Source organism: Zootoca vivipara, chromosome 1, assembly GCF_965207765.1.
Source record: "Zootoca vivipara chromosome 1, rZooViv2.hap1.1, whole genome shotgun sequence".
Classification (NCBI taxonomy): domain Eukaryota; kingdom Metazoa; phylum Chordata; class Lepidosauria; order Squamata; family Lacertidae; genus Zootoca; species Zootoca vivipara.
In genome coordinates this window covers 19,267,268-19,287,106 of record NC_142582.1, presented here as the reverse complement: position 1 = coordinate 19,287,106, position 19,839 = coordinate 19,267,268, and the positions used below count along the sequence as shown (strand labels likewise).

At 44.1% G+C, this 19,839-nt stretch overlaps 1 protein-coding gene across 1 annotated transcript in view; it reads left to right on the top strand.

Moving 5' to 3' along the window:
• Positions 1 to 2,726: 2,726 nt before the first annotated feature.
• LOC118083835 (dynein axonemal heavy chain 11-like) overlaps positions 2,727 to 19,839 on the top strand; it is a 236,863-nt gene continuing 219,750 nt past the window's right edge. Inside the window, exons 1-6 of the mRNA XM_060272909.2 lie at positions 2,727 to 3,028; positions 4,330 to 4,476; positions 6,008 to 6,189; positions 8,160 to 8,349; positions 9,089 to 9,188; positions 11,799 to 12,010. Coding sequence (XP_060128892.2) covers positions 2,750 to 3,028; positions 4,330 to 4,476; positions 6,008 to 6,189; positions 8,160 to 8,349; positions 9,089 to 9,188; positions 11,799 to 12,010 — 1,110 coding nt within the window. The 5' untranslated portion in view covers positions 2,727 to 2,749. The remainder of the gene's footprint in view (positions 3,029 to 4,329; positions 4,477 to 6,007; positions 6,190 to 8,159; positions 8,350 to 9,088; positions 9,189 to 11,798; positions 12,011 to 19,839) is intronic.

The window sequence follows — 19,839 nt, the reverse complement described above, 5'->3', positions numbered from 1 at the left end:
CCTCAGGTTAAGAACAGTTTCAGGTTAAGAATGGACCTCCAGAACGAACTAAGTTCTTAACCCAAGGTACCACTGTACTAGAAAAAAAACAATACCCCACACGAGAGCCTTATGAGGTACAGCAAAAGCAGTTTAATTTCAAGCTAAATGGTGTGACTTTATTTCATACACCGCTTTGGGACAATTACAACAATCTTTGTTGGACATTTGGAATATATGATTCTGATTTTCAAAACAAACAAACATTTGGGAACAATATTATTTATTTGGTGTTTGCTGGTGCCCTTCAAAAATATGAAAGGTGTACAATATGCTTATGACCTCCTCTTGTTTTGTTACATTGTTTATGTTTTGTATTTTACACGTTTTTTTAAAATCTGAAAATCAACAAAGGTTATTTGTTATTGTTAAATTGTTAGTTTTTGCTTAAAATATTGTTAAGTTTTCAGTTGCCGTGGCAAAAATGTGACATACATTTAATATATAATAATATTTGAAAAATGATTTTCTTTTTTTAGGACATGTTACAGAATATACCCCCCCACACACAAAATACTAGTCTGAAGGGCCCCCAAGATGTTACCCCATGTAAATATCTTTCCAAAAGGTCTGTGCCTTACTAAGTAGGAATAAGAGTTTAACAGAGAGCACTTTTACCTTTATACAATCATGTACAATTGTCATGTGACAATTGTATTCACATGATTGCAACCATCGAGGTAAGACACTTGCTTAATCAAATTACTTAAGCTGTACTAGAGGAAATATGATTTAAAATTATTAATAATGATTTAGGTGGATCAATGAAGGAAGATTAATTCTATCTGATTAATTGAGGAAATGGTCAGGTAAAGGTCTCAACAGGAATTGAACATGCACAGTTGATGGAAACGGGAATGGATGGAAAAGTATTAGAAATTTAGAAAAGGTATTTTACTGTGAGCAGCAAAGGAGGGAGGGAAAATAAGCATCTTGGAGGCGGGGCGAAAAGTCAATTTTTAAATTGGTGTTCAATTTGAATTAATTTGTTGTTAATTTGTTTAAAATTTGGAAAATAATAAAAATTAATTGGCTTTAAAAAAAGAGGTAAGATGTTTGCTGAGGAACCTATAATTTGACACAAAACACCTATTTCTGTGTGGAATTTTGTTTGTGTGAAATTTCAAAAGAGAAAGCACTCAGGTTGTAGGTTCAGGAAAAGCATTCAGGCCAGGACTGGGGAGAAGAGAACAATTCCTGGTTTATAGTGCAAGTCAGTTCAAAAGGAAGTCTTTGTGAGTTCAGTGGGGCTTACTCCCAGGGAAGTGGTATAGGATCACAGCCTAAATTTGTTCTGGGATCTGTCATTCAACCCTTGAATGGGGATGCATATTTTTCTATTGGATGTGTGAGTTTTTGCTGATGAGCGGCATTTTTGCTCACGAAAATGCAAAGACTGATACACATGTGACAAATAATGGTTTTGAAGTGGGTCCTGGAATTTTTGCCCCCTGTGCGAATATTCATGTCTGTGTTGGTTTCCAGCAGTTTTGCTTGATGGCTTAATAGCCAAGATTAAGAGCATACATTTTAACCTGAGCTGCATGCATCCCTCATTAGCAGAGCCCTGTTTGCCCCCAAACCTTCCTCCACCCCATTTTAAATGTGTAATAATAATAATAATAATAATAATAATAATAATAATAATAATAATTTATTACTTATACCCTGTCCATCTGGCTGGGTTTACCTAGACACTCTGGGCAGCTCCCAACAGAATATTGAAAGTGCGATAAAACATCAAACATAAAAAACTTCCCTAAACAGGGCTGCCTTCAGATGTCTTCTAAAAGTCAGGTAGTTGTTTATCTCCTTGACATCTCAAGGGAGGGCATCCCACAGGTCGGGTGCCACTACCGAGAAGGCCCTCTGCCTGGTTCCCTGTAACCTTGCTTCTTGTGGAGAGGGAACTGCCAGAAGGCCCTCGGAACTGGACCTCAGTGTCTGGGCTGAATGATGGGGATGGAGATGCTCATTCAGGTATACTGGGGCCGAGGCCATTTAGGGCTTTAAAGGTCAGCACCAACACTTTGAATTGTGATTGGAAATGTACTGGGAGCCAATGTAGGTCTTTCAGGACCAGTGTTATGTGGTCTCGGCGTCTGCTCCCAGTCACCAGTCTAGCTGCTGCATTGTGCATCCATTTCACCTAATTACAGGATGGTTTTTCAAACTTTTATTGAGTTCTCTGAGCAATGGATTCAACATGGTCCTGGCTTTCTGTTTGCAGGAGGATCCTGCAATAATTACCCATTGGCGAGCAGAAGGCCTCTCCATTGTTTTCATGAACAAATGACACGATACTTATAAAAGAAACAGTGCAACCCAAGGCGGCTGTTTTGCTCAGGTTGCAGTTACCAAGAGGCCTTTCACTTTTCAGCTGTCACTCTCTCTCACACACAAAAAAGATCCATTTACTGCTGTGCTTTTCTTGGAATAGGTGACACTACATAGGTGAGCAAAGGAGGACCGTTCTTGGTTTTTTAGGAGTTTGAAAGCTATTGCACCCATTTGCTTGCTTTTGCTATCTGGAAGCCTCTGAGAACAGCATGGCATTTTTAACCCTTACCGGTAGACCTCGTCATGGAAGCTACTGATGTGCCGGCTTTTTGGATTTGTCCTGCAGAGAGAGAACGATTCCTCTCTGCGCATCCATTGTACAATGTTTCCTTCTCCTCTTAGCCACAGCCGTCGGCTAGAAAGGTCCAGCATGTTGGGATCGGCAGCACACAGCAGCTCTGATTCCTTCCCCAACACTGCTCTAAACCTTCCCATCAACTTGAATTCTACTTTGACCAAGGATGAGCGCATCGGTCACATCAAGGAGCAGGCTTTCACATCCTTTAAGCTGAAGGCTGAAAAGTGGAATCGCTTTGTCTCGACAGAGGAGAACCAAAGACTTCTATTGGATTTCTTGGATGAAGGTCAACATCATTCACTGGTCCTTTTCACCAGCCCTGGGGGCAATCTGTATGCAAGTGATGGGCAGGTAGGAGCAAAATACATAAAATGTTGGCGTGTTCAGAAGTGGAAAGACCTGTGGGTTTGGGGAGCTAAGGATGGGCCAGTCATTTATTAAAGAAAGTGGTGGTGCTGTAGTTTCCAGATGTGCGAAGCTTGGAGAGGAGGATAGGAATAATTCATTCAGTGTGCTTTGTGGTGGTATGTGGTAGTTATTATTAGGTAGCTCTCAAGAATAAAGTGAGCTTTTTGCTGAAATGTTGGCCAGGATATAGAGAAGAAATATTATGAAGATTCATTTCCAAACGTGTGTGTGTGTGTGATTCTGATGCCCTAACTGAACTGCAGAAAGGTGAATGACATGGTGCCAAACACTGAAAAAATGAATTTGGGCCCTAGAGAATCATGCTGGAATTCTAACTCCACTTACTGAGGAGTAAGTCCCATTGAATTACTTCTGAGTAGACATGGTTAGGATTGTGCTGCTATTTTATAACATTTTTCATATCTCAGTATGAAGGTAAATAGTTTCCTTTACTGTGCTGCTATACACAAAGGGTGTGTATCTAATAATGATGATGATGATGATAATACCCCATCTCACTGTGTTACCCCAGCCACTTTGGGCAGCTTCCAACAAATATAAAAGCATAATAAGACACCAAACATTAAAGACTTCCCTTTACAGGGCTGCCTTCAGATATCTAAAAGTTGTATAGTTACTTATCTCCTTGACATCTGATGGGAAAGGTGTTCCACAGGGAGGGCGCCACTACCAAGAAGGCCCTCTGCCTATGCACATGTCTGAGCGAGCAAACACATTCCTGTTCCATTGATCTGAAAGACTATGGTGGTCATAGGAGTTGTTTTCAAGAAAATATACTGACATAAAAAAGCTGATGAGACCGATATGTAGCTTTAAACAAATGTATGTATTAATCCACCAACTAAATACATCAAAACGGGGGACTGGGGAATGTCCATTTGTGTATTCCTACTTTCTTATACCAAATTGTTGTGCATGAACAATGCATACACATTATTTCTGCTATTTGTTGGGGGGTTATTAAATCAAGTTAGTGTTTGTGTTAATCCTGCTGCAGTAAGATCCCCATAATTCATCTGATACTCTGTACATCTCTGCACAACTCTGAGAAATCATCACCATCATCATCTGGGTTTCCCCAGCTTCGGATAGCTTGCTCCACTTTCTCATGTTTATGACACAAGGGGCAGACTTAACAGTGCAAAATGCAGCTTTCTTAAATGTATAAAGAATGTTTTAAATAGTTTTAAGGGCTGGTGCTTCTTATTTTATTTGTCCCCCAGACACCCATTTCTTGGAAAACAAAGCTTCTCTATGTTTTGCGGAAAAGGACAGTAACCAAAGTATCCCAGTTTGGCTACAAGCAGGAGACAGAATTGGGAGAGGTCTCATCTCGACTTCTTGACCAAGTTCCCATTCTCATCAGCCAGGTAATCTCAAAGATGTGACTGAATGCCACTGATTATATTCAAAAATTTCAACATGAGTTTTGTTTCCCTGTGTTTCTATGTTCCATATACCTGCATTTAATTGGGTAGCAGGCTAGGAAGGTGAGTGGCTAACTATTGGGTCCACTGAAACTTACATTATCTACTTAATGCTCCTTAAATTCTTTCGAGGTGTCTTTGGTGAAATAAGAGGAGCTCATTATAAAGAATGCTGAGAGGGCCATCTCATCTTTCCAGCTACCTTGCCAAAATTAGCTATACCTGCAAATATATGTCATCAGCTAGCAAATATTTTGCTGAATAGTTAAAATGAGATTTGTTTGATTAAGTGGCTCAGCAAATTTAATGCTTATTTGCAAAAAGAAAGAAAGCTGAAGGAGGAAATGGTTTGCAGTTATCTTTCTCTTATGGAAAAACAAAAACCACAGCAGCACATTATTTGGTAGGACTTCGCATCACTGAAAACATCTCTTCCATGTTTCTGACCACACCCAGTGCCAGAATTAGGTATAAGCTAAACAAGCTATAGCTTAGGGTCCCACTCTCTTGGGCCCCCCAAAAAATTAAAAGGAAAAAAACACCTGGATGTACATTTACAAAATATAAGATAAAAAACAAATAAAATAAAACCTACATACAGCAACAGTGTTTTGTGTTGTGTAGGCTCCTACTCGAAAGAAGGTAAAATGGCGATTGTGTAAAAAGTGTGTGGTGGTTGGGTTACCGGCCCTGGGAAATCCCCCACCAGCCCTTAAGCAGAAGAATAGCAAAAGCAATTCGCTCGGAGAGGGAACTCTCAGCGAAACCCAAAGCGATCGGCTGCCCAATAAATTTTTTAAGCCCCAAGGCTGCAGCTGGGACCAAGAAGGAAAAGCGGCTGCACGAAACCTGACAATTAACAGGCTGTGGCAAATCTGATGCTCCACGAACTGGGAGTGCTAAAGGGGCCGAAGCCCCGTGGGGCGAAAGCCCCTCTAGGGGGAAGGGAAAGGCAAGGAAAGGAAGGGAATTAACCAGAAGGGAATAACAACTATTGGGAGAATCAAGGGGAAGAGAGGGGAATAAAGGAAAAAGATCACCAGGATGACCCGTCGAAGATAAATTGCTCTCTTTCTCGGTTGCACAGAGGACACACTGTTACTGTTCCGAATGCACGCACCGAAAGAGGAAGCTCTGGGACACGTGCATAGACATATATAGGTCCCTCGGTCCGTTTGGACTGTGCCCCATTGGCCAGATTGAACCCAACATCGAGGGACCTACCAATCGGGTGTTGTGGCTGACCAATCTTACCCACCCACAACACAGGGTGTCTCACCGCAACCCTTTGAGGGGTCTTTGAGGGAGGACCCGATATATTCAACACACACACAAAACAGCAACAATTTGTTGTTGACAAAGGACAGCTGGACATATGAAGGGCCCCATTACCTTCCGTAGCTTAGGGCCTCATCAAACCTAAATCTGGCCCTGACCACACCTCATACATTTTTACTTCTATACTTGTTGATAGGTTTTGTTGGTCATTCTTTCCAACCCGGAAAATTTCTGCGGCTGGCCCAGAGTTGTGCTGGAGGATGCAAGGAAGCACGTTGAGATGCTCAAAAACACAGTGTACGTTCTGCAAGGGCACGTAGCAAGGAGAACATTCCTACCCCTCCCCACACTGACAGAAAATTTTGATGACGTGGCAATGTAAGTATTCGCGTTGGGTTCTCATTTAGGCTGCATATGTACCCTTAACATACTTTCGAAGCGCATCCTTTCCCTCAAAGAATTCTGGGTGCTGTAGTTGTGTTAAGGGTCGCTGGGCATTGTAACTCAGTGAGGGGTAAACTACTAGTGCCCAGAATTCTTTGAGGGAAAGAATGTGTTTTAAATGGGCTTTAAAAGGTATAGTGTGTACACTGCCATAGTCTTCATATATTGAAAGCACATGTTGAGGGGGTTGTGGGGTCATGGTGGCTAGCTCCACAACCATATCAGTAATACACATTTTAGTCCTGTCTCCCTAACAGCTGGAATTTGGGCAGCTGTGTTAAGTGATCCTGCAGAGGTTCCTATGTAGGACTTCCCCTAGTGAGGGAGAATCTTCACATGGTTGCTGCCTGTGAGAATGGTCAGCATCTGAGTTGTTGCTGGGATACAACAACAACAATTTATTATTTATACCCCACCCGCTCTGGGTGGCTCCCAACATATCATCATCATCATCATCAATAAAGCGATAAAACATTAAACATTTAAAAGCTTCCCTAAACAGGGCTGCCTTCAGATGTCTTCTAAAAGTCAGATAGTTGTTTATTTCCTTGACATCTGATGGGAGGGTGTTTCATAGGATGGGTGCCACTACCGAGAAGGCCCTCTGTCTGGTTCCCTGTAACCTCTCTTCTCGCAGTGAGGGAACCACCAGAAGGCCCTCAGAGCTGGACCTCAGTGTCCGGGGTGAACGTTGGGGGTGGAGACGCTACTTCAGGTATACTGGGCCGAGGTATAGGCCCCACAATCTCCCCACACATGCTTCAATGCATTGTTGTTGCTTCCATGTGAACTCCATACTATTTCTGTACATAGCTATCAACTCTCTGTCTTGCAGTGAGGCCAGATTACTTACTCATATTATTCCATATTCTTGGGTTATTGGGTTTTATTAGTCCAATTCATGTCCTTCAGCAGTGAGCCATTAAAAAAAAGGATCCTCAGAATGGCACAACATTGGTCTCAATTCAATTCTAGTCACTTGTACTTATGCATGACTGGTTGGGGCCAAATGCAATTGAACATTCAATTGAAATGCATTCAGATCCATGCATGCCTTTAGGCTCATGCCTTTGAAAGTATTGCAGTGTCTTTGGATGGCAGTTGCATTCCAATGCTACACCCAGCCCTAGGCTTTGGCTTGCTTTGAGCAATTCAAACCATAATGGCACACTTTTAAGATGCAATAAGTGGGAGGGACCCAGGTGGCGCTGTGGGTTAAACCACACAGTCTAGGGCTTGCTGATCAGAAGGTCGGCGGTTCGAATCCCTACAACGGGATGAGCTCCCGTTGCACGGTCCCAGCTCCTGCCCACCTAGCAGTTCGAAAGCATGTCAAAATGCAAGTAGATAAATAGGGACCACTCCGGCGGGAAGGTAAACGGAGTTTCCGTGCGCTGCTCTGATTCGCCAGAAGCAGCTTTGTCATGCTGGCCACATGACCCGGAAGCTGTCTGCGGACAAACGCCGGCTCCCTCGGCCTATAGAGCGAGATGAGCGCCACAACCCCAGAGTCGGACACGACTGGACCTGATGGTTAGGGCCCCCTTTACCTTAACTTTAAGATGCAATAAGTGAGAAGTGCAGTTTATAGAGCAATCCTATACATGTCTTGCTTGCTGGCTATACATGCCCACTCATAAGTCCTATTAAGTTCAATTGGTAAGTGGATATAAGATTAAGGCTCTGTCTATCTAATTTATTAATTTCTTTTGTGTGCATTTACCCTGTTAATGGTCAATACAAAGTTTCACTTTCATGCCCATGAAACCGGAGGAATGAAATCTGAACTGTCACTGAGTATAAATAATAGAAGATAAAATTAAATGGCTACACGTTTCCAGGATCAGTGTTGAATTTCTATTCCTTCCTTCCTTCCCATTCTTTCTTTCTTTTTTAAACCATAGGGCACATTACACAGAAACAGCTTTGCTGTATACAGTTGAAACCATGGTAGTTCAGTGGACTCATCTCATATCTGATGTGCTAAGATTGGATTCAGCTCAGCTGATTTTACAGGGAGAAAACCCCGGGCCTTCTGCAGAAATTCAATTTTGGCAGCAGCAAATGGAAAATCTGCTGGGAATTTATGAACAGGTAAGACAGATGTAGCAGGAGATGTTAAAACACTGAAACCAATTGGTAACTTCAGGCATGTACATGGTATGGTAAGTAGGAAGCTGCCGTTGACCAAGTCAGACTGCTCAGATGTTGTCTCCTCTCAGTAACATAGCATAGGTTGCCAGTGCCCGGGGCCACATGGAGGGGGTTGGTGCGAGGGAGGCAGATGGATGCAGTACTCACGCGTATTCAGCTGCCCAACAGCGCCCAGATCACCAAGGACATCACAGCCACAGAGACAGGAAAAGAAGAGTCTCCAGCTGTTTTTGGACTACCATCATCCCTAGCTAGAAGGACCAATGGTCAGGGATGATGGGAGCTGTAGTTCAAAAGCAGCTGGAGACCCAAGATGGGAAACCCTGGTATAAAGAGACAAATGGTTTTCAGGAGGACTCTTTAATTTCACCCATCCCATTATTACATTACATCAAAACTGGATCTCACCCTGCTTGGACCTTTGTCTTATAAAAAAGGAATATCCCAGCTGCTATGGATCCAGCTCCCCAGCAACCCTTCAAAAAGAAAAGTGAATCAGCCAGTACTTGCTCTGAGAATTTAAGTAACTTCAACACAGTGTTGGGCCAGGGAAGCTTCAGAGAGGAACTTGAAGCAGCTGTGTTCTATGGTTCTGAAATATCCAGATGTTCCTTATGAAAGGAATTAAGCAGAGCAGTAATGATTTATTCTGAGTGTTATCTGCTCTCTTTCTCTGCAGCTGCAAAACCCAAAGGTTCACAAAGTAACAGAGATTCTAAACAGGAAAAGAAGCAGCTATTATCCTGGCTTTAATCAGCTCACCTTAAAAGTTGAAGAAGGTATGAGGCTTTATATGCATGTAAATCTCTTAACTATCTCTAACCTACTTGGAGGGCACCTTAAAAATGAAAGGGAAGGGAATTCCAAAGGGTGGGAGCCACAACACTTAAGGCCCAATTCCTATAATGTGTGGGATAGGTGCCCTAGTAAGATGGTATCTGCATCTCCCTTGCCTGCAGACCACCTGGGATGCGAGTGGTGCTGTGGTATACACCACTGAGCCTCTTGGGCTTGCTGATCAGGTTGGCGGTTTGAATCCCCACAACAGGGTGAGCTCCTGTTGCTTTGTCCCAGCTCCTGCCAACCTAGCAGTTCGAAAGCATGCCAGTGCAAGTAGATAAATAGGCACTGCTATAGCCACTGGCGGAGGAAGAGGAGTGCGGGGGAAGCACATCGCCCCTGACAGCGCGATCCCGGTGGGGTGCCATCACGGCTGCCCCCCCGTTCTGGGCACCATGCTTGGCATGCCACGCCCCCAGGACATGTGCCCCGCCCCCAGGATGCACACCAGGCCCCGCCCCCGCCTTCTCTCCACCCCCCTGTGCCAGAGCATGAAGCTCCAACACTGGCTGTAGGGGGAAGGTAAACGGTGTTTCCATGCGCTCTGGCTTCCGTCACGGTGTTCCGTTGTCCCAGAAGCGGTATAGTCATGCTGGCCACATGACCCAGAATGCTGTCTGTGGACAAACGCTGGCTCCCTCGGCCTGAAAGCGAGATGAGCACCACAACCCCATTGTCGCCTTTGACTGGACTTAACCATCCAGGGGTCCTTTACCCTTACCTTACGTAAGGCACGAGGCAATCTTCCAGGTCAAAAGTTGTACAGTGCTGAACATCAAAACCAGCACTTTGACCTTAGCTTGTTAGCAGATTAGCAGCGAGTGCAATTCTTTCAACAGTGAGTGGACTAACATGTTGGCGATGTGCTGCTCCAGGGAGCAGCTGAGCCGCCACATTTTATACCAGTTGCATCTTCTGGACTAAGCCTCAAGGACAGCCTCTCAAGGACAAAGAGTGCATTGCAGTTATCCCATCTGGAGGTTTACTAGCTTGCAGGGGCGGAGGAAGGGGGTGCGGTGGTGGTGGGGGGCCGTCCTGGGTGTCACTTCTGAGGGGCGGTGACAAAATGCTGGGTGGCACTCACCGTGGGGCCTGCAGTGCACCCGAGCCACGTGTCTCTCCTGGGAGGGACACAGTGGCTTGGACGCGTGCAAGCTCCACCCTGCCCAAACGGTCCGCCCGCTGCCTCCGCCTCAGCTGTAGAGCGGCTGAGTGGGAGGAGGCAAGGCTGACTTCTTGGAGGCCCCATGGAGCGTCCTGCCTCGGCTGGCCCCTGGCGCTGGGCAAACACACCACCCCAGGCACCCAATAGATTTGCTCTGACTCTGCTGGCTCGTGGACTACAGTTGTCAAGTTATCCCAGTCCAGAAATGGCCATAGCCACCTTACCAATCAAAGCTGGTCAGAAGTACTCCGAGCCACTGAGGTTACTACATCATCATCATTTGTACCCTGCCCATCTGAATGGGTTGCCCCAGCCACTCTGGGTGGCTTCCAGCGTATAGAAAAACATAATAAAACATTAGAAACTTCCCTATACAGTACAGGGCTGCCTACAGTTGTCTTCTTGAGTTACTTATCTCCTTGACATCTGATGGGAATATTACTATTAATTTTGCTTTGATTAATCAGGCAATATATGTGTTTAGTTTAGCACACTACCTCAAACAGTAACAGGATGATGACAACCGTGGTGCACACTGATTTGGGTTGGATCTGGCAAGCTTCTCTTTGTAGAAGGGCTTGAGAATCTAGCAAAGGCTCACACAGGTGGAAGTGATTCCCCCCCGCCCATTCCCTGGACAAACTTACTGCTAGAAGTAGATGATAGGAACTAGCTTCAGCTGTGATGCTGAGCTGGGAGAGGAGAGCAGGTGAGGAGTGGCAGGAGAGATCTGTTCAGTAGGGGTGGACTGGGTGTATTGGAGTGCGGTGAGTTTGATTGTTATTGGTTGTTGACTGCTGTTTTGACTGTTGTTGCAATTGGTGTGTTTGATGATCACCGGCTGTTGTGTGTAAGGAGCAAAAGTAAACCCTGCTGAAGTTGTAACGGTCGTGTGAGTGGTTGATGAAAGTGAGAGACTGTTAAAATAGTTGCCGGGGGTGGGGGTGGGGGTGGTAAGTTTTTGAGAGCTTGATTTGTGTCTAATAAGGTGTGTGCATCTTTGGGTTTCTGTATCTCCCCTATCCCAATCTCTCTTAGAATAGGCATAGGCAAACTCAGCCCTGCAGATGTTTTTGAGACTACAATTCCCATAATCCCTGACCACTGGTCCTGTTAGACAGGGATGATGGGATCATGTGGAGGGCCGAGTTTGCCTATGCCTGGCTTAGAATTTTATATTGTGATTATAATTGTTACATCTGTTGATACTGTGTAGTATTGTGTATCTATGTTCTTGAGTTTTCTTTTCTCTTTAAAAATGGTTAAAATTGTTTTTATTCTATATTTATGTACCTGGATGATGTCTTAAAATGTAAAGTGAGATCTACTGATAAGTGGGCTATAAAATAATGATGATGTTGAAAGTATTTTAAACTATTTTCAGCGGTTTCTGAAGCTCAAGATATTTGCTTGTATCTGGGCCCTTTGAAATGCTATATTGCCTACTTGGAAGAATCCAGCTTCTTCAATATTGAACGTCTCATTGCTCCCCTTTTCCATACCATCTGTCTGATCTGGACCCATTCCAAATACTACTGCTTCGCCAACAGAATTGTTGTCCTGCTACAGGAGTTTTGCAATCTTCTAATTGACAGGGTAAGGAAAATGTACTTTACACGTTTCAGTTAGCAAGTTATATGTTTCTTTGATAAAGGATTTAAATACTGACATCTGCCATATTAAGTTGCACTTTATGGGTCCTAGTTAGTGTGCACAAACTATTTAATCATATCCTCTTTGCTGGTCCAAGTTGTGCTTTGCCTCACTGAAAAGCCAACATTGCTTTTTAAAAAGAATGCTTGTATCGCCTGCCAATATATCACTTCTGTGCGTTTAGTATTGGAACGCTTTCATTAAAGTAGCTTGTCTATTCTTGCGGCACAGGTGGTTGGAAATCTAGTATTCTGACCTGAACTTTTTTAAAAAAGAAGTTCATGATAATAAAAGATAAATAACAAGATAAATGCACAGGTGTAAAAATGTTAAACTCCATAGAGAGATTTACGATCAAGATTTTCAAGTGTGACAAATGATTTTGGACACCTTTGATGGGTAAAATCCAATAGGGTCCTAGCAAGTCAACTTGCCAACTGCCTGCAGTGAGCAAAAGCCAATATATTTAACCTCTGCTCTTTTTGGAATACCAATTTTACGTTATAAAATTGGAGTTTGAAAGTTGAGTGCCATTCTCTCACTCTAGGTTGTAGGTAGCCTTAAACATTTTGGGTTTCTATTGTTAGATCTCTTCCCCTGCTGTGCTTTAAGAAAAAAATATGTGTGTGGCTCCCATACATGTAGCCAACGTGGACGGTCTTAGTCATTGAACTGGACAGCCAAGCCATTGAACTGGTTGCATGCATCTTCTGATGAGAATAGAAGTCTGCCCCCCCCCCTATATAGTCTGTGAGAGTATACACAGCCTTCAGCAACAAATAGATCCTTTCACTTTGCTTAATGCAGAGAGCTCAGAGTGTGCATCCATATACAGGGGCGTAGCAATGGGGGGGGCGATGGGGGTGGTCCACCCTGGGTTCCACTCTGGGGTGGGTGGGTGCCACTTGGCGCCCCCACCCCCATGACTCCCAAGCCGAGCGGTGCGCCGAGCGGACTTTTTACCGGGAGCGGGCTTTTTACCTGGAGTTTGGAGCTGGAGGCGTGCAGCTTTGGAGGTGTGGGGGCGGCGGTGATACCCCGCCATGTAATGACGCATGCGTCATTGCGTAGCGACGACGCCCCCTGGGTGCACGGCAATTTGCTGCCCCGGGTGTCGCAGCGGCTCGCTACACCGCTGTCAATTTACACAGTTTGGTGTGTATCATATTTTTTTTAATTGAAAAATAAGAATGGATCAAGACAAAGGTGCATCTCGTCTAGCATCCTTTTTTCACTCCCCTCTGTGTATATACCTGTACACAATTTTCTTATCAATTAGCAAGTTGTCTCGAGTCATTATTCCACTCAGGGGTCGCCTGGGGTTTGGGGGACTCCGCCTGCCCATGCAAAGGGACACTGTGACAAGTGCCAGAGCACATGGGGACGCCGTTTAGCTTCCCACCGCAGCGGTACCTATTTATTTACTCGCAGAGGTGTGCTTTAGAACTGGGTTGGCAGGAGCAACAAGAGCTCACCATGTCATGCCGATTCGAACTGCTGACCTTTCGATCAGCAAGCCCAAGAGGTTCAGTGGTTTAGACCACAGTGCCACCCACATCCCTTACATAAAGTAAGGAAGAGGACAAAGCAAACATAAGGGGGGGGAGACAAAGCAAAAACTATATATTTCAAATTAAACTCAGCAGTGATCAAAACAGCGAAATAAAAATAAAGGGTTCTGGAAAGGCCATTACTGTCTCCGCCTCGCAGATTACCTGTGGGATGGCTGCATTCCAGAGGATGGGTGCTATCACTGTGAAGATACCAATGTATGGACCATTTTGGCAAGGCTATTTTTGTTCAGGAGGAGTCATGGTTGGCACACCAACTGAAGTTGGTAATGAGTATGTGCTTACCAGGGATTGACCAAATGATGCCCTGAAGATGCTGTTGGACTGCACCCCCCACCATCTCTCACAGCTGCCCATGCTTGCCGGGGGAGATGGGAGTTGTAGTTATGGAACCACAGAACTGTAGAGTTAGGCAACATCTGGAGAGCCAAAGGTTTCTCTCACCTGATCTATGACAACCCTGATATATATTTATATCTCTGAGAGTTTATATTTCTAGCTACCGTCTAAAAAGTCAAGGATCCTAGAAGAACGTAGCATTAGAGCAAAGAAAATGAATTTCCGAAGTTATAAGTAATTATACAGTTGCGGATAATATGAGCATATCTTGCCATGCACCTGGCTGCATCAAGCTCTTGTAAGAAGCGCACAGATTAAAATATATGGAACCACAATAACCAGAGAGTTTTTAAGAGATGGTTATCCAATATATTGATTTATGCCTAGTGCCTGCATTGAGTTCATTATGTGATCCACAATAAATAATGTTAATGCAAACTACATAGCATTGGGGGATGATGACACACACATTATTATGAGATCCACAAATAAAGCAGTGATAAACGGTATATAATTTGGAGGGCCATTACGTTTTATGTGGCGTCCAATACTGATCCTTTTTTTAAAATGGAGAAGTTTACGTGTATGTGTGCTTCCACCTCTCTCTTTCTTAAACACACACACACTCTCTCTCTCTGGCGATCACTTGTAGCCGAGTAAGATTGTCTTCCATAAACACAGCTTTAACAATGGGTCCATAAGTGACTGTGGAGGCCAATTCTGGATCCACACATCCTTCCACAGTGGAGATATTGGTTTCCAGGTGGGAGTTGATCATGGTGTGGATTTGCCAAGCGTGCCTTCCTCTTAGCACGTTTCTCTCTTGCGTCCTGAGATCGAGTGTCTTCAAAGGCCATGACTGTTCACACACACACTTGCACACTTGCACACTTGTTTCCAGGCTGTTCTGAACCATCTGTTTCATGTGCTCCATCACTTCATGAATGCACAGAGCTGAGCTACACTGGCCTCTTCAATTGCATAGATATCTTTGGCTCAGAATTTCATATAGTTAACATTGTTATGATATTATATATCAGAGGTGTTCAAGAGCCACAAGTGACGTGAGCAGGTGTGAAAAAGCTGACAGCAACAGTAGAAGTTTGCCTTCCAATCAATGGCAAGCAACCCATTTCTCCATTAACCTGATAGGTAATATTACATTTATATACCATTTGTAAGGCATAGGCAACCATTCAAAGGAATAATAATAATATATTATTTATACCCCGCTCATCTGGCTGTGTTTCCCCAGCCACTCTGGTTGGCTTCCAACAAAATATTAAAATACAAATACAAGCAGTTTACAGTGGTAATTAAGTAATTAATAAAAATAATTTTATTATTTTTACCCCACCCATCTGACTGGGTTGCCCCAGCCACTCTAGGTGGCTTCCAACGTATCTGAAAACATTAAAAAAAAAACACTTTGAAAGGCTTCCCTATACAGGAATGCCTTCAGATGTCTTCTAATGGTTAAATAGTCAACTCATCTCCTTGAGATCCGATGGGAGGACATTCCACAGGGTGCGGTGCCACTACTGAGAAGGCTCTCTATGTGGTTCCCTTTAGCATCACTTCTCACATTGAGGGAACTGCCAGAAGGCCCTTGGAGGTGGACTTCAGTGTCCGGGCTGAACAATGAGGGTCCTTCGAGTATACAGGGCCAAGGCCATTTAGGGCTTTAGAAGTCATCACCAATACTTTGAATTATATATACACACACAGAAATACACAAATATACACATGCAATAAAAATGAGCAACAGAGAGAACTTCTATAAAAGCCAGGAAATAGCCAGGTGTTGTTAAAAAAATTAGATACAGGACCTCTCCTTCTCATAGGAACCTCTCTTTGCAATTGGGGGCACTATGCAGAGGGGAAAAATAAAATAGGGAGTGGGGAAGGGGTCTTGTAAAACTATACTCATTTCTTCCCCCCCCCATTGCCTTTTTGGTTGGCTTTGCCTTCTGTGTGATTGCGTACAAAACTGCAAACTTCTTAAAACTAATTAACAACAGGAGAGGGCAGGCTTAAACTGACAGAAAGCAGGGAAGCCAGGCTAGCTGCAAGTCTGAAACTGCTCTTAAGTCCCTGTGTGCACAGGAAATGCAGCACATATGGAATGCAAAATTATCCAGTGTTCAGAATCCCTGCTGTATCTTGGCATTGCAGAGCCAGAGAAGAAGAACCATTCAAACTTAACCCTCGACTGCCTGCATAGTGTTGTTGATGCCAAGCAGCTGATACTTGCATCAAATTGCATTCAGCATTAGAATTGTTGCTGATTATTCTGTTTCTCCCCTCTTTTTAGGGAAACAATCTAGCTCCTTTGCTATTCTTGGTAGCTGATCAATGCCATGAAAGTTCTTGAGGGTATGTCGTGAACATCATGTACAATAATAAAACTTTAAGCAGGGGTATTCCCAGGGGAAACTGCTAACATTTTGCTGTCATCCTGTTTCAGAGACAATTTATGTTATGAAGTGAATGTGTGTGTGTGAACATCTATGCTAAGAAGATGACAGGCATAGGAATTGGTTTGAAACAAACTGACGAATAGTGTCATAGGTGGACGTCCGAATGTAGCTAAGGCAAGATTAGCTCTGTGCCCTTTTGCCCTCAATAAAAGGGACACGGGTGGCGCTGTAGTCTAAACCACTGAGCCTCTTGGGCTTGCCGATCAGAAGGTCGGCGGTTTGAATCCCTGTGACAGAGTGAGCTCCCGTTGCTCTGTTTCAGCTTCTGCCAACCTAGCAGTTCCAAAGCACGTCAAAGTGCAAATAGATAAATAGGTACTGCTCCGGCGGGAAGGTAAACTGCGTTCTGTTGCACTAGAAGCGATTTAATCATGCTGGCCACATGACCCGGAAAGCTGTCTGTGGACAAACGCTGGTTCCCTCGGCCTGAATGTGAGATGAGCGCCGCAACCCCCATAGTCGCCTTTGACTGGACTTAACTGTCCATGGGTCCTTTACTTTTTACCTTTAACTTGCCCTCAAGCAGTCATTGGACTCCAGTTCCCATCATCCTCAGCCATTATGGGCAATGGCCAGGGATGATGGGAATTGGCGGCCAGCAGTATCTGGAGAGAGGGCGGCCGCTGGTGCCGCTCACTTCTGCTGTATATAGTTAAGTACTATGGGGTGTTAGGGGAGGGGTAGTACCTCTCTTGGGGGACACAGTGTGCTGCTTCTGTGGTAGTCTGTCCACCTTTGGTCCTTACCCTGCTCTCAGCTCTCACCTGTGGCTCCTGGAAGCTGCCAGCATGCAACAGCCACCGCACCCCTGGAAACTGTTTCAACTGGCTGAATAAACCAGGTGAGGGTAGCTGATGGGCCTCAAACCCACAGTGAGCTGCATGCCAAGGCAGGTGGGTTGAGCAGACAGGACCAACAGTGGGTCCTACGGTCAAGAAGGCAGTTTCTGCATATGCTGCAGAGGGGAGTGAGGGGCAGATGGGGCTCATCAACCTGGGAAGGTAGCCCATCGAAGGAGAAGGGAAACCTCCGGCCCTAAACCTCTGCTGCCTTGCGGGATATCTTCAGGAGAAGAAAAAGGAGTAAACCCTGCACAAATCTGGAGGTCCCGAAGACAGTTGAATGGCGCCTTGTACACCTCCTTCTGGCAACTCCTGCAGCCAAGCTGTTGCCAAACATATTGGTTTGCTGTCCTTTGGACCATATCAGCGAGGCTGAGATAGGGGGTTTTCTGTGTCTTCCTTAGTACAGAAAATATTGATCTGATGTGTAGAGCTCTTTCCTATTTTGCTGAATTCAAGAGTGTTCTGGAAAGTTCTCTTTCTATGTGAAAGGAACAGGCAGAAGGTTCTTGTTTGAGTTATTCCTTCTGAGAAGCTGAGTACAGCTGGTTTAAACTGGTTCTGTTATCTTTCTTTCAAGGTCACACTGACTATAATAGTAAGGCCAGAAGGAGCCTGAACTTACTTTTCTCTATGCTATAGTGTTAAGGTTTAGTCTTATTATAAGTCATTGTAAGTTTTATTGTAAGTTCTGCAACTGGATTTTTATCGACTTTGCCAATCCTGAATTTATTGGATTTGTGACCAATATGCTTATTTGCCTTCAGTAGCAGTAAAGCTCTGCTGGATGAACTACAGTTGCCTCTGGTCTATTTTTTGGGAACTCTGCATTGTTCCCAAAAACCCCAGAGGGGCACAACAGTCTGGGCAGCCCAGGACCTCCATGCACACTGCCCAGGCTTGTGTCCCGGAGAAGTCCCTTCGGTGCTGCTTACATAGCTCATTCCCAGAGGTGCACTCCATTGTCACTTAAGACAGATGGATACTGACAACAACAGCTATTGGGAAGACTGGAGACAAAAAACTCTATTCTATTGCAAAAATAGAAATGGTTGGAAATCTTGCGTTCATCTTTGAAGCCATCACCTGACGTCAATGTGCCAACACCCAGATGGAGCTCCTGCTCCAATGAATGGGAGCGCTGAATTAGCAGATTCTGTATTGAAATGACTGGAAACTGCTTTAAAGGCAGAGGAGCTCAGAGCATGCATCGGAGCCACTCTACCTGTAGCGCGTCACTAGATCAAAGAGACCGGGGTCTGGTTCACATTCCTGTACTCCTGCAAAAATCCCCATTCATTTCAACTAGCACCTTCACATGGCATCACATTCTCGGTCACTGTAATTTGTATAAACTGGAGCAGCCTGGAGAAGCGCCCCTAGGATCATGTAAATGGAAGAAGCCACAAATATACTTAACTCGTCATCATTGGCAGCATCTCTCTGGATGAATTATGGCTCTGTCTTGAGTGCGCATCCGGAGGTTGCAAGCCTATCAATAGCCCTGTGTGCTCCCAAGGCACTTGTGTGAGTCCTGCTATGATTCATTGTGAACTGGTCCCAGCTGTGATTTAGCAGGTGCTGCTGCTACATGACCTCCATCGCTTGTAGTAGCGTACAAGGGATATGCCCCAGGGTTGCATGTCCTGTTTTTCACCCGCAGTACAGATTCAGCAAGAGTTATCATTTAAATAAATGAGAAGGTGGGTGGGTGGGGGGAGAGAGGGGAGGACTGTGCAAATGGAATTCTGCTCATCCTCCTTTGGATCCAAGCCAATGATGCTCTTTGCTTCAGAACTATTGTTTTTACTCATGCAAATTTGATTGATTGATTGATTGACTGACTGAAACTCATACAATGAGTCAACTAAGATTTATTTAATCAGCTGACAACTCTAGTTAAAAGGGGTCCTATCATATGCAAATACAAGGCAATCAACTGGGATAATGAAATTCTGGCCAGACTAGTTTTTGCACAATAATTAGACATACACACTCACTTCTTAAATAAATGAAAAATGAAACAAATGACCCCATTTGTTTGTTTTAGCAATGAAAATGAATAGGAATTCAAATGAAAAATTAATTTGTTTCTTACTTGTTTTGTTATTTTTGCATACTTTTCCAGTGGGGGGAAAAAACACCCACCTTGAAAATATCCTGGAAAAGGCTGTACAGTTCACCAAAAGGTTACTGGGAGGGAGGAAAGCAGTGTGATTTATCTTATTTTTTTTACTTATGAAACTAGCTGTAAACAACAACTCACAAGAAAAGTCATGGCAGTAGGTAATAAAATCATTAAAATATTATAAAATTATAAAATAAAATTGTTATTATTAGTCATTAAAATTCTATACTGCTCTTCATCCAAAGACCACAGGGTGGCTTACAATATAAAAATGCAAAAAGACATACCATAAAACAAACAAAAGCCAATAAGTCCCCCCTCCCCGCAGTTTCAAAGGCCATAGATTGTTTAATTAACCAAAGGCCTGGAAGAAGAGGAATAGTTCCCCCCCCCACCCCTGGTGCCTAAAGAT